At 42.0% G+C, this 15966-nt stretch overlaps 1 protein-coding gene across 1 annotated transcript in view; it reads left to right on the top strand.

Moving 5' to 3' along the window:
* The window catches only part of LOC126284972 (alpha-tocopherol transfer protein-like), a 257511-nt gene that overhangs the window by 223505 nt on the left and 18040 nt on the right, over positions 1 to 15966 (top strand). The window contains exon 5 of the mRNA XM_049984250.1: positions 11280 to 11390. Coding sequence (XP_049840207.1) covers positions 11280 to 11390 — 111 coding nt within the window. The remainder of the gene's footprint in view (positions 1 to 11279; positions 11391 to 15966) is intronic.

Raw genomic sequence — 15966 nt, 5'->3', positions numbered from 1 at the left:
ATCTGCCTGTGGTGTATGGGGAAGATGTCTTCGTTAAGTGACTGTAGGACGATACAAAATTTCTAGATGGTGTGATAAATGGCAGCTAGGTCTAAATGTAGAAATATATGGATTAATAAAGACGAGTAGTAAAACAAATCCTTAATGTTCAAATACAAATACTGTAAATACTTGACACAGTCGAAACCAATTAAATATCTAGGTGTAACGTTGCAAAGCAATGTGAAATGGAACGAGCATGTAAGGATTGTAGAGGGTAAGGTGAATTGTCGACTTCGTTATATTGGCAGAAGTTTAGTAAAGTGTCATTCATCTGTAAAGATGACAGCATATAGGACGCTAGTGCGACCCATTATACAGTATTATATGTTTTTGGTATGTTCGAGCAACACACAGGTGTTACGGAGACGCTTGGGAACTCAAATGGAAATCCATGCACGGAAGGCAACGTTCTTTTCGAGAAATATTACCCAGAAAATTTAGAGAATTGGCATTTCACGTGATGACGACGAAGACAAGAGAACTCAGGACTCGTAAGGATGTATATGAACATTTGTGTTTCCCTCGCTCTGTTTGCCAGCGGAACAGGAAGCGATATGACTACAGCGGCCGTCACGAAAATAGGAAGGCATCTCACAGTTCTACAGCATTGCCAGTTAGTGATCATTCAGATGTTAGTAACAATTCCGAAAAAATATTTTACATCCCTATTTTTAATGTAAACAATGACAGAGTAACTTCCAAAAGAAAATTCTTGCCAGAAGCTACGAAAAAACATAAAAACTAACGTTACAAACACTTTTGAAGAAAAATGCAGGGTGTAACAAAAAGAATCATCCGATTTTTTAAAAAAATCGTAACTGTTATGTTATTTGAGATATGTGCGTGAAAAACGTACTCTTGGAAAGAGCAAATTCTTGAGTTTTACATCGTACGTCAACAAGAACCAACCTATTTTTTAAAAATCATAACTAATATGTCGCCACTCACCATATAGCTGAGATGCTGAGTCGCGATAGGCACAACAAAAAGATTCACACAATTATGCAGTAGACACACACGCACACACACACACACACACACACACACACACACACACACACACACACACACTCACACTCACGCAAACGCAACTTGCACACACGTCTGCAATCTCAGAGAGCTGAAACCACATTGTGGCCTTAATGACCGAAAGCTATAATTGTGTGAATCTTTTTGTTGTGCCTATCGCGACTCAGCATCTCCGCTATATGGTGAGTGGCAACTTTCCTTCTCTGGTATTGTTACATTCCATTCTGGATTTTCCATTGTTTGATAACTATTATGTTTTTTGAGATAAGGTCAATGATCCATTTTTCTTTGCCGCGAACACTGTTACATGAAGCACACATCTCGATATGCTTGAGAACTTTACCAAGAGGATGGGGCACTGCCAGACTGGCATCTGGAAGTGTGGGAATTTCTAAATCAATGGATTACAGAACGATGGATCGGTCGCACTGGCCCATATGATTCAGCCTCCAAGGTCACCGGAACTAACTGTATGTGATTATTTCTTGTGGGAGTTTATAAAAGACTCGGTTTATGTGCCTCCGTTACCAACAACAATGAATGAACTGAGACGTCGCATAACAGCAGCTGTGGAAACTGCAACTGAAGACACACTCGCTGCAGTGTGGGAGCAATTTTTGAACACCGCATTGACACATGCCGTACATATCAAGGGGGCATATTCAAAATGTATGAAAAAAATTGAGTTTCCCGTTCAAAATCGCGTGATGCACCGAGCGCCCATTAAGTCAGCATATCCCCTTACATGGTCCGCCCATCACAAAATCCAACCTTGTCATTTAGATTATGGTCATATTTTTCAGCAGCTGTTTTTTGAAGAACGCAGATGTGAAGAAACAGCACGCTTGCGTTAAAAAATGGTTTTGAACGCAACTGGTGTGCTATTTCTCCACATCGGATATCTTGTTATTCCGTTCACACCGCCAGCCCCGATTTCTTAGATCCAAAGCATTTTTTCGAGGTAGTAAGTGTGCTTACCAAGCTTGGTCAAGATTTGTCCAGACAATCTACAGCTGCGCCAAAACAGCCGCCTACACACATACCTCCATTTTTACTTATTTTAATTTTCAGACACGTTTCGAAAATTACTTATCTTCAGCGGGGATTACCGCCTATTTAATATTCACTTGGAATATAATGTTTCCGCTTGCGAACTTCCTTATTGTGAGTCTTCCATTTACTGTAAGCGGACGAAATGAGGTGTGTTAGGTTTCAAGAGGTCAGGAATATGCATACATCTGCTAATAATCAAATTTAATCAGAACACGGGGGATTCAGCTAAGCTGTTCACTTCAGGTGTTTAAGATATCGTAATTTAGTTTTCACCGAGACTAATTGTGAAAAAGTCCTCATTAAACAACAAATAGTTTCCAGAATGAAATCTTCACCCTGCAGCGGAGTGTACGCTGATTTGAAATTTCCTGGCAGATTAAAACTGTGTGCCAGACCGAGACTCGAACTCGGGACCTTTGCAAAGCTACGCTCCGTAGCGCTTGCTGCTGGAATTATATGAGCATCTCTGTATGGCTATCTTGATTACTATACGAAGTTGTAACGATAGGCTTTGCTCTTCTTTGTATCTTTCGTATTTATGAATCCTACGTGCTAAGGGTCACAAACTGAGGAACAATATTAAACTATCGGTCGAATGAGTGTTTTGTAAGCTAGCTCCTTCGTGGAAGGACCACCCTTTCTGAGCTGTTCTTGCAGTGAATCTCAGCCTGGCTTCTGTGTTTCCTACTATTATTTTAATATGGTCATTCTACTTTAAACCGTTCCATACACAAAACTGAGAATCTGTTAGATGACGATTAATTTGGATTTAGGAAAGGAAGGCCGCGAGAGAGGCAGCTCTGACGTAACGAATGATAATGGAATCAAGACCAGAAAAAAAGTCAAGACACCTTCAGACGATTTGCCGACATGGAAAAAGCGTCCGAAATTCTGAGAAAATAGATGTAAGCTATAAAGAAAGACAGCTGAAACACAGTTTATACAAGGAGCAAGAGAAAGAACCAAGAATGAAAAGCTAAGAACGCAGCACTCGAAATACGAAGAATATAAGACAGGGGTGTAGTCCTTCTCCCCTACTGTTCAGTATATCCACTGAAGAAGCGATAACGGAAATTAAAAAATATATATATGTTTCAGGAATGGGATTAAAATTCAGGGAGAAAGGACATCAATGATTAGATTCACTGGTGACAATGCTATCCTCTGTGAAAGTGAAGAAGAATTACATGATCTGCGCCGGCCGTTGTTGCCGAGCGGTTCTAGGCGCTTCAGTCTGGAACCGCGCTGTTGCTACGGGCGCAGGTTCGAATCCTGCCTCGGGCATGGATGAGTGTGATGTCCTTAGGTTAGTTAGGTTTAAGTAGTTCTAAGTTCTAGGGAACTGATGACCTAAGTCCCATATTGCTCAGATCTGCTGAATGGGCTGAATTATCTGTTGACCCCTTACGTTAGATTGAGAGTAAACCGAAGAAAAACGGAAGTGTTGAGATTAGCTGTGAACTTAACATCAAACTTGGTGTCACGAAGTTGTGGAATTCTGCTGCCTTGGACGCAAAATAATACGTGACGGACTGAGCGAGGAAGACATAGAAAGCAGATTAACACAGGCGAAGAGGGCATATCTGGCTAAAAGAAGTCTTCTAGTGTCAAAGATCCCCCTATCTGAGGAAGGTATTTCAAAGAATGTTCGTTTGGAGCATAGCATTGTATGAACGCGAATCAAAGATTGCAGAAAACCGGAAAAGAGTCAAGTCGAAGCGTTGGGTGTGTGGTGCTATAGAATCTTGTTGATGATGTGGACTGATGAGAGAAAAGCAGAGGTTCTTCGCGGAACCGGCGAAGAGAGGAATATATGAAAAACACCGACAACAAGGAGGGCAAGACTGATAGTGTAATTCTTTTCTTTTTAATTTTTTTCTCATCTTTCATTCACTCCCGGAAAGGGGAGGGCGAATCCTTGTATAAGTTAGTTCTTTTGAGTCACGCTAGACTAGCTGGAACTGGAGTTCGGTGATCCCAATTTAAAATAGTAACTTATCTCACGGCACATTATTTTTGTACTTGCGCGACATGTCAGTCTCGGCAACATGAACTCCACGTGGACCTGCAGGGAACGACATTTTTTAGTCGCCACTGCTAACTTACAGAACACCGTTGCGTCAGTGAGCTTGATCATCCTACTCATTAGTGCGCTGAACATTTTGCGACGAAGGTAAGCAATAAGTTATGCATTTATATGACACAGTAAGGATGTAATCCACGACCATCGGTCAATAATAATACAAGAAAGGTATGAGATTTAAATAAAATGTGCTGTGTCGTTCGCACAGGACACAGCCAGGGCAAAAGCACCACAGCGCAAAAATGCCAGCTGGTGCGATTGCCATAGAGACTCGGCAGTTGCGCGAGTTCCATCAGCGCCACAGCCGGCGGTGAGTATGAAGATATCGACGTCACTTCGGCCAATTGCCAAATGGTTCAAACGGCTCTGAGCACAATGGGACTTAACTTCTGTGGTCATCAGTCCCCTAGAACTTAGAACTACTTAAACCTAACTAACCTAAGGACATCACACTCATCCATGCCCGAGGCAGGATTCGAACCTGCGACCGTAGCGGTCGCACGGTTCCAGACTGTAGCGCCTAGAGCCGCTCGGCCACTCCAGCCGGCGGCCAATTGCCGGCCGAGAACAATTCGCCAATGATCAGACGATAACAGACAGAAGCCTGCTCGGAAGATAGAAGAGCAGCTCTCACCTGGTTATAGATCATTATCCAGGGCTGACTTAGACAGGGAACGTCGTTAGTGAACTCCGACCAGTCAGTTGTAATTGTATTTGCTATGTACTGTGAAGTTTACCTACGATTATTGACACTTAGACACTGAGGGGCTTTTTTATGTTATATTACAAGCAGTGTTGCAGACTTCATATTTCAACTAGCCACAAAGATAAGTAAGCCTTTTAACTCATTTGTGTGACTTTGTTACTAATTTGTCGGACTTTTGTAGAACCTTCGTTCTCCAATCCTGTTACCTAACCCTAAGGCATAGCTGTATGATAGTGGGAGAGAGAAATTGTCTTAGAGGTGTACTGCACCAGAAGCCATTTCACGAACTCACAAACTCGGCCTACCGCAACAATGGCGTCTCGGCATCCACAGCAGTATCGACGAAGCCTTTACAAAACTGGTGTCAGGGCTTTACAAAAAAATGAATGTTTGTGAAAGAGATAATGTGACCTAATTTTTTTTTCTGCAACCCTCACGTAGTCTTACGGAGGGGTTTCCAGCCCACGACACTACTAAGACAGTACACCACTGTCATTAAGCAACGGTTGTTCCCTTGTTCTTTACAATATTTCTTCCTGGCATGGATACCCTAGTCGCGAGAGGAGTTGGCAGTAGCTTGTCCTCGCGCACTTCTCAGACACGGCTTCCGTGAGTCTGCTCCACCTACGCCATCTGACAATGTATTACTGACCTTGGCCGTGGTTCCGCTACGGCACACATCTGGATGGCATTGAACTTAGGTTCGCTGGAGCGTCTCGCCCCCAGGTGCTGACTTCCCCAAAGCACAAAACAGCGGAAACGTGACCTTCGGTCAGGTCGCCCTCGTTGCGTTCCGTGCGGTGCAGTGTTCCACAGGCCTGTCAGAACACTCAGCTGCCTATAGCGTTAATATCTGACCGTCCGCGAAATAGTATGAGGAACAACGTAGGCTATAGGCATATACTCACCGGTTTTTCTACTTTAATATTTTTTATTTCCTATGGATCAGTAGCTGCTGATCATTAAAATTTCGCCGGCCCGGGTGGCCGAGCGTTTCTAGGCGCTACAATCTGGAACCGCGCGACCGCTACGGTCGCAGGTTCGAATCCTGCCTCGGGCATGGATGTGTGCGATGTCCTTAAGTTAGTTAGGTTTAAGTAGTTCTAAGTTCTAGGGGACTGATGACCTCAGATGTTAAGTCCCATAGTGCTCAGAGCCATCTGAATCATTAAAATTTCTGTACGTTGTAGGATAGCAAATAACTTATCGTGTCTATACAGTAATGTAAGAACAGTACCTGGTTGTTATAATTAAACTTTCCCCCTTTAACACATTATGAGACGGAAACTAGTTACCGTTCGGGTACCAAACTTGGTAGCATTATCAAGGACATGGGGAAGAGAAATCATGCTGAATCAATTCAGCTGAAATACTTTTAATGTGCTGCTACGGTGCCTCATACCATTACATATCGGTACCATTGCCTACAAACGAGCCTCAATATGACGCCCAACAGTGTCCAAAAGAGACTGAAAGCGCAGGATTGCCTTCTGCACAGCAGAACGAAGCATGTCCGTAGGTATCCTGGCTACCTCTCTTGATATGCTGCATTTCAGACCATCACATGTATGAATATTCCGTGGTAAACCTTGTCCTTCAGGTTACTCCACAACAATCACAGGGAGCGAGATCAGGTGACCTGGAAAGCATTTGGAAACGATCGGTTGATTATTCTATCGTTTCCAAATGTGTTCCGGAAAACCAGGTGAACATCAGGAGTGACGTGCGGTCGGGCCCCATCTTGCGTGAAAACAGTGGAGTTCAATGCGTCTTTCTCATGAAGGCTGGGTATAACAAGCTGGCGAACATATCGCAGTAACGCTGGCCAGTTACACTGCACGTCTTTGGTCGTTGAGCGCCAATCTGCTAAAACAGAATGGGCCAATGACGAACGTAGACGTGAAATCATACCATACGGTGACACGTTCACCATACAAAGGAACTTCATGCGCAGTGACTGGAGGTGAAGATCCCCACACTCGACAATTCTGTGTGGTCACCTCACCCATCATTGTGCGTCCTGTGTTGCAAGCTGCTATACGGCATGGATGTTGTACGGATGCCATCTGAGAATGGTTCGAAGCACCTTCCGTACAGTGAACCACGGGATGTTCAACTGTCGTGACACAGCACGCGCACTGCCTGACGATAGGGAATTGCGTGCAGCGTTCTCTGCCATCGCAACAGCGATTTCATCAACCACCTGTGGTGCAACCGTTCGTCGGCCTCTTCCCGAAGCGAAGCCCATTTTTCCAGTTGTTTCGAACTTCTGTTTCATGCTCCGCACAGCAGATGGAGAAAGAGGACTCTTCCGTAATCCTTTCAGCCGGCGATATCCCCGAAATGTAGCTGCAGCATTACTGTTGTTTTGATAATAGAGCTTCACCAATAAAGCCCCGCTCCTTTTGTCCGAGATCATATCGACACGTCAGGAAATGCACTGCGACTGGTTAGGTGTGTGAACTATGAATCACGATTACTGATCAGGGCACCTGGTGGCAAGAGTTGGGACCGGAGCGCCATGGCGCATGGAAATCATTCGCCGCATACTATGGACATTAATGCTGCCAAGTTTGGTACTCCTACGGTAATTAGTTTCCGTGTTATAGCGTGTGATATAGGGACAGTTTAATTATAACCACCTGCTACATAATTAAATTTGTATGAGTTTTGGGGGTGCACAGGGCATGATACTTGGTATACAGAGCTGCCAGCTCTAACAGCAACAAATGCCCTAAACGCCCGGGCATCATATCGAACAGAGGTTGCATGACAGATAAGGGTATCCCATTTCACTCTGCTTCAAATGAATGCCAGAGTTTGCCAATCGTAGTGGTGGCTGAATGATGGTGCGCCAGTCTCTCGGAAATCGGTGACATGTTTTCAGCGGGCGAGCAGTCTGGGGAATATACTGGCCAAGTTGGCAGTTAAACATATTATGTGTCGAGTTAGATTAGGATATCACGGACAACACACCATCTACATCTACATGACATCTACAGGACTACTCTGCAATTCACATTTAAGTGCTTGGCAGAGGGTTCATCGAACCACAATCATACTATCTCTCTACTATTCCACTCCCGAACAGCGCGCGGGAAAAACGAACACCTAAACCTTTCTGTTCGAGCTCTGATTTCTCTTATTTTATTTTGATGATCATTCCTACCTATGTAGGTTGGGCTCAACAAAATATTTTCGCATTCGGAAGAGAAAGTTGGTGACTGAAATTTCGTAAAAAGCTCTCGCCGCGACGAAAAACGTCTATGCTGTAATGACTTCCATCCCAACTCGTGTATCATATCTGCCACACTCTCTCCTCTATAACGCGATAATACAAAACGAGCTGCCCTTCTTTGCACCCTCTCGATGTCCTCCGTCAATCCCACCTGGTAAGGATCCCACACCGCGCAGCAATATTCTAACAGAGGACGAACGAGTGTAGTGTAAGCTGTCTCTTTAGTGGACTTGTTGCATCTTCTAAGTGTCCTGCCAATGAAACGCAACCTTTGGCTCGCCTTCCCGACAATATTATCTATGTGGTCCTTCCAACTGAAGTTGTTCGTAATTTTAACACCCAGGTACTTAGTTGAATTGACAGCCTTGAGAATTGTACTATTTATCGAGTAATCGTATTCCAACGGAGTTCTTTTGGAACTCATGTGGATCATCTCACACTTTTCGTTATTTAGCGTCAACTGCCACCTGACACACCATACAGCAATCTTTTCTAAATCGCTTTGCAGCTGATACTGGTCTTTGGATGACCTTACTAGACGGTAAATTACAGCATCATCTGCGAACAGTCTAAGAGAACTGCTCAGATTGTCACCCAGGTCATTTATATAGATCAGGAACAGTAGAGGTCCCAGGACGCTTCCCCGGGGAACACCTGATATCACTTCAGTTTTACTCGATGATTTGCCGTCTATTACTACGAACTGCGACCTTCCTGACACGAAATCACGAATCCAGTCGCACAACTGAGACGATACCTCATAGCTCCGCAGCTTGATTAGAAGTCGCTTGTGAGGAACGGTGTCAAAAGCTTTCCGGAAATCTAGAAATACGGAATCAACTTGAGATCCCCTGTCGATAGCGGCCATTACTTCGTGCGAATAAAGAGCTAGCTGCGTTGCACAAGAGCGATGTTTTCTGAAGCCATGCTGATTACGTGTCAAATCCAGGTCTCATCGAGATAAATCATAGGGAGAGGACAGAATATAAACAAGTGATGGACAGGGATTTGAAGGCTACGTTTGTGCAGACAGGGGAATTGTCTGATTTTTTTGCAACAACATTGTAATAGGTAAGGAGTTCTACAACTACATCTACATCTACATCTACACTCCGCAAGCCACCTGACGGTGTGTCGCGGAAGGTACCTTGAGTACCTCTATCGGTTCTCCCTTCTATTCCAGTCTCGTATTGTTCGTGGATAGAAGGATTGTCAGCATGCCTCAGTGTGGGCTCTAATCTCTCTGATTTTATCCTCATGGTCTCTTCGCGAGCTTGTGGTGGGGCATCCTATTCCCCTACCAATGTGGTTGACGACTGCTGAATGCTCATTGGTACAAGTGGACGAGCTGGAACACGTCTCCTCAATGCATCTCACATGTGCACAATGGGATTTAAGTCGGGAGAACGGACATGCCAGTCCATCTGTCGAATATCCTCTCCTTCCAAGAGCACCTCAACCAGCGCTGAATGAGCCCCTAAAAAGATGCACAGTGGGAAGAAGTACAGCGTCATAGCGACGCTCAGTGTACACCTGTCAGTGTACGGCATTAAATGATTTGGAGGCCAGTACACCCAGGAAGTATTGTGCCTCGCCACACCATAACCACCAAACTGATCACGTTGACAATGTTCCTGGGTCCACTGAATAACCTCACATGGCGACTGGCGGGAACACGTGTACTTTACCACATAGTTAAGCAAACGTAACCAACTTCTTTTCCCTAGTTTTGATCCTGTCTAGTAAAGGGTTAACCTTTTGAGGGTTTGGCACATTTCATTTAACTGGGTGCGAACCTATCTTGACGCTGGACTCGTCAAGGTATCTTGGAGGGGAAATCGTGTGCGCCACTTGTCTGTGAATCGTATAAACTACGTTCTGCGTTATTGTTTTTTAACTGTTTTGTACCATATTCTCTGAGGCGAAATCCGGAGACCAGCTAAGCATTTTCCTAAACGAGCATTTAAAACAGCCTAGAAACCACGCTCAGGCGGCACACATTCTGGTGCACAGATTCGAGCAGGTTCCAGCTCACCTCCCTAACTCACAAGTTAGTATACTGCGTGTTGCACTATATGATTGCACTGTGCATCAGCAGTCATAAATGGTATCATTACTTTCCATTCAAACCTGCTAACTGTGAAATGTCTCCCGAGAATTTGGGCAATGAGCTTGCAAAGACCCTGGTACTGCAGAGCCCATGCTTGTGCTGTAAAGGTTAACAACCTTTGGCTCTCCCGCAAATTTTCAATGTGTATGGCTGAGCGAACTTAATACACATTACCCAGGTCAGTGAATAGGTCAAATCAGTGGCAACTTCCACACATTTTCTCTCTCTCCTTTTATAGGCTATATCAAATCCACAGTTGACCCAACAAACACAGTTGAAGCATGAGAGGCAGGATGAATTAAACAATACTTGACCTTCACCTCAACCATGACTGGAGTTATTACTTTACTATGCATTTGACTCAGTACCACACCTACACTTATTGGAAGTACGATTGTGTGGGATATCAAGCAAAATTTGTGACTGGACTGAGAATTTCTTGGTAGGGAAGATGTAATATGTTATTGCAGAAGGAGAGTCATTGACAGTTGTCAAAGTCTCTTAGACAGTTGTAGAAGTAACTTTGGAATGTGTCCCAGAGTCGAGTGGTGGGTGTCTTGCTGTTCATCTCATACATTTAAATGTACAGACAAACAAATGATTGTAATTTGTAATCAAAAAGTGTGTAGACAAAATGTCTCTGTACCTCTGTCTGTGGCAAGAAATAATGTAATTATTTGTTCTATGGGGGTTGGGTAGTACTTTTTATACTTGAGCATTTCTTTGTAGGCAAAAATTATTGTGTTTCTTCATTGCTTTGATTTCATCAAAAACAGAGTACTGTCATTTAGATAGACTGTAATATTGATCATTATGAGTTTTGAAAAATTTCATCTTCCAGCTTCCGTTCGTTTTTTACTTTGGTACAATCATGGCTTATGTTCCATTTTCCACATGTAATCTATTTCTGGAATGCTTATTCAGCATATGATTTAAATAGAAAAACCCATCTCATTTAGAATATTGTGAAGACAGCGATTAAATGAAACACAATAAAAAGGTGATTATTCTTTTACAGGACTGCCATCCTGTCCGACTGAAAGGGGTGCACGTCATCAACACAGTCGGTTTCATTGACAAAGTGTTAGCACTTGTGAAACCCTTCCTAAAAAGTGAAATCATAAAACTGGTGAGACTTCATTATATTTTTATTTAGCTCCATTTGACGTTATTATCTACAACCTATTCTTTTTTTTTAGGGTACCATACACTTTGTATGGCTATTACATACTAATAAAATAGTTGCTGTACAAAACTGAATGGTAATTTAATTTTTACATTACAATGGAACCCGGCTTAATGAGTGCCTACTATAATGCACAATTCACATAATGAGCAAAACAAATTGCAAAAAAATGACTCACTTAATGAGCAATGTTTCACATAATGAGTGACAATAATTTAATGTGATGTTGCCAGCTGTTCACATGCAGCAGGGGAAACATTCAACAATATGAACACCTTTCACTGTTGGCTGCACCATATGAACAATGTCTTTACTACATACTGCAGTCTGGGTTTAGCGCTCCTTCTGCAATCGTCTTAGTGAACCTTGTGATCACACATTTTTCTAAACTAGTGTCCACACAGTGTTTTTTTGTGTGCAAATTTTAATAACCATTGTAGAAATGTCCCTGAAGATAGAGCCACAAGAAGATAACTACAAGAGAAAGGAAACGATCTCAGAAATGGAACATAAAATTGTTGAAAAATGCGAACATGGTGAGAGTGTTGCTGGTTTAGCACACACATACAATTGGTCTATATCAACTATGTGCACAACCCTCAAGAACAAGGACAAAATTGAGGAGACAGATGCTTCAAAGGAAGTGACAAGGGCATCTAAACAACAGTTTCATATTCTGGATGCTGTTGAAATGTTGCTCCTTATATGGATAAATGAAAAGTAATTCCAAGGCAACACTATTAAACAGAACATCATTTGTGAGAAGGCAAGAATAATTTTTTGCTGGCCTCATTAATAAGATGACAGGATCGTCAGCAGCCAAAAAAATGTTTAAGGGAAGCCAAGGATGATTTGAGAAGTTTAAGAGAAGAAACGGCATCCACAGCATTGTGAGGCATAGCAAAGCAGCCAGCTCTCACACAAAGGCAGCTGAGAACTTCATCAGTAACTTCAAGATGTTTGTAGATTCTGAAGGTTATTTGCTGCAGCGAGGTTGTAATTGTGATGAGTCAGGTCTATTCTGGAAAAAGATGTTCAAGCGTACCTTTATAGCACCAGAGGAGAATACATTCCCCTGCCACAAGCCAGTGAAAGACTCTTTCACACTGCTATACTGTGCCAATGCAAGTGGCAGTTGGAAAATTAAACCACTGCTTGTTTACCATCCAGAAACTCGATGAGTCTTCAAGAAGTGTGAAGCCCAGAAGAGGAGGTTAAATGTGATGTGGAAGTCCAACAACAAGGCTTGGGTACACGTGATCTTCTTTGTGACTGGATCAGTGAATCGTTTGTTCACTCAGTGAATAAATATTTGCTTGGGATGAGTTTGCCACTCAATGCTGCTACCCATTCTCCAGGCCTACAAGATCACCTCCTTGAAGAATTTCAATTCATCAAAACCCAATTTCTGCCTCTCAGCACTACTCCGTTACTCCAGCCTATGGACCAGCAGATTATTTCTAACTTTAAGAAATTTCCACATGGTAAAAATATATTAAAAACAAAGATTCCAAGACTTACCAAGCGGGAAAGCGCCGGCAGACAGGCACAATGAACAAAACACACAACACACACACACAGAATTACTAGCTTTCGCAACCGATGGTTGCTTCTTCAGGAAAGAGGGAAGGAGAGGGAAAGACGAAAGAATGTGGGTTTTAAGGGAGAGGGTAAGGAGTCATTCCAATCCCGGGAGCAGAAAGACTTCCCTTCGGGGGGAAAAAAGGACAGGTGTACACTCGCACACACATACACATATCAGTCCGCACATACACAGACACAAGCAGACATATTAGGGAAGTCTTTCCGCTCCCGGGATTGGAATGACTCCTTACCCTCTCCCTTAAAACCCACATCCTTTCGTCTTTCCCTCTCCTTCCCTCTTTCCTGAAGAAGCAACCATCGGTTGCGAAAGCTAGTAATTCTGTGTGTGTGTTTGTGTGTTATGTTCATTGTGCCTGTCTGCCGGCGCTTTCCCGCTTGGTAAGTCTTGGAATCTTTGTTTTTAATATAACTTTAAGAAATGTTACACTAAAGCACTCTTTGAGCATTTCTTTGAGTTGACTGAAGCTACCAATCTTACTCTCAGAGTGTTTTGGAAATATTGCTTCAACATTGTTGCCTGCATCAATATGATCAAAAAGGCATGGGAAGGGGTTACCAAGAGAACTCACACTTCTGCTTGGAAGAAGATTTGGCCAAAGTGCAAAGTCGAATGTGACTCTGAGGCATTTGATTCAGTACCTGTGGAGCCTGTTGTCAACGAGATTGTGTCTTTGGCCAAGAGCATGGAACTAGAAGTGGATAACAATGATATTGATGAGCTTGTGGAAGATTACAGCCGAGAAATGACCACCTAAGAGCTTATGGAGTTGCAGTGTGTTTCACAGCAGAAGGTTTTGGAGAGGAGTTTTTCAGAGGAGGAGGAGGTGGTAACTGCAAAGCAGTAATCTTCTGGTGCAATAAGAGGAATGCTGAAAGCATGGGAATCAGCTGCATCATACATTGAAAGTCATCACCTCAATAAAGCAGTGACTATACATGCTACAAATTTATTTGACAACAATGCTGTGTCATATTTTCACAAGGTGTTGAAGCATTGTCAGAAAGAAATTACTACAGATAGCTTCCTAGTAAAAAAGAATTAGTTATCTATTGTAAATAGTAAAGTAAATAATAATGTATGTATAATTTTCTTTGAATAAATGTCATCAATAAGATAAAATGTTTAGTACTTTTTCTGCATGGAACACATTATCGTATTTTACATTAATTTATACAGAATAAACTGTTTCACTTAACGATTGTTTCGCAGTATGAGTAACATTCTGAAATGAATTACACTCGCTTTATGAAGTTCAACTGTACAGAAATTACAAAAACCCATTCCCCTCTAATTCACACACAGGGTGTTTTAAAAAATGACACATATTCCTACAGAAGGTACTATTGGTTAAAACTTGAAGAAATGTTCCTATAATGTATTGTCCCATAGCCCAGTACCTTTTAACATGTGGGTCAATCATTCCTCTCATACCCATCTCTCTTGCATAGAAGTAGGCACTATATGCACTGCTGCATATGGTTACCACATGTTTTGACACATCCTTCTGCCCTTCTTCAAAGTGAGTCATGCACTCTTTCAGACACATCTGGCTTCATTCAAACTGAATCACAGGCATTGGTCACACACTCATAACTTTTGCACATTTCAGTGGGTAGAGTACACACCAATACCTTTAAATATCTTCGTAGCCAAGTAGTCCAACAGATTCTGATCCAGTAAATGGTTAGCCCATGCTATCAGACCTCCTCAAACAATCCATTAATGATGAAATGTGGCAATGAGGTATTGTCACATCATACATAGAAAATGGGGAGATGTCCCTTCATGCATAAACCATAGTCATTATGTTTTTGCAAGGGCAATGTTCTCCAGTGGTGCTGGTTATGCACATACAGAAATCAGTGATACACAGCTCCTATTAATCCATTTGCTAAAAGTATGACCATATGAGTCTGTCAACTACAGTTCCTGCCCATACACTGATATTGAAGTGCTCTTAATACCTCACCTGCATAACTGCTTGAGGATTCACAGTTGTCCCCATGTACATTTTGAAGTAATTTACTATGCCATCTCTTGTGAATCATGCCTTATCTGTAAACAAATTTGAGGCTGTGAACTGTGATCTTCAACAGCTCATTTCTCAATGAGTATTGGTTTGCAGACACAATACTGTAGGAACTTTTCTTCTTATTTTGACCCATACTACAACCTGCAGAAGTAAGTGACACTTCACCCTGTGTTCAACACTAGGCTGAAGCTAAACCTAGTCATTTTTTTAAATTGAATTGTATTGATCTCATCAATCATGTTATGTGTTGTTACATGTGGATATGGAATAAATGATAATCTGAATTTGTATAAAAACCATAATTAACTAATGATACAAAAAAACAGTGGATATGGGACAAATTGCAATTACAATTTATATAAATATTATTAGGAGCTCTTAATTAAAAAATGACAGTCACATCTGTAGAATGAAATAAATCAGCTGAAAACTTGTACTTAAGAAAACATTTCACTTGGTTATTCAAAACAAAAATAGCATCAGAAGAATTCCAGAGGTTGAAAATCCCGCTATGGTTGTAAGGTTCTTTTATTTAGAACATGATCGGTTTCAGGCACTCATATGCCCATTGTCAGGTGTTATATTGAAAATAGCAAGAGACCTGAGAAGATAATTGTTTTTACATGGAGTAATATGCATGAAAAAGCAAAGAAAACATTCTGTATAACATTTTAGAAACCATTGGATGAGGCAGGTGCTGTGAAACCTAAGTCAATGGCAAAATGACACCAGACAATACTATTGAATGTTCCTTTACCACTCATAATGTACTTTTAACATTTTTCGTGTAGCTTTCTAAGTTTTTTTTTTATTATTTTAAATGAAAAACACTAATTCAAATTGTGAGCGACTGGGCTAATAGCCCCATGTTCTTCTTCTCA

Source organism: Schistocerca gregaria, chromosome 8 (assembly GCF_023897955.1).
Source record: "Schistocerca gregaria isolate iqSchGreg1 chromosome 8, iqSchGreg1.2, whole genome shotgun sequence".
Lineage (NCBI taxonomy): Eukaryota > Metazoa > Arthropoda > Insecta > Orthoptera > Acrididae > Schistocerca > Schistocerca gregaria.
The sequence above is the reverse complement of the archived record's forward strand: the minus strand, read 5'-3'. Positions and strand labels throughout refer to the sequence as shown.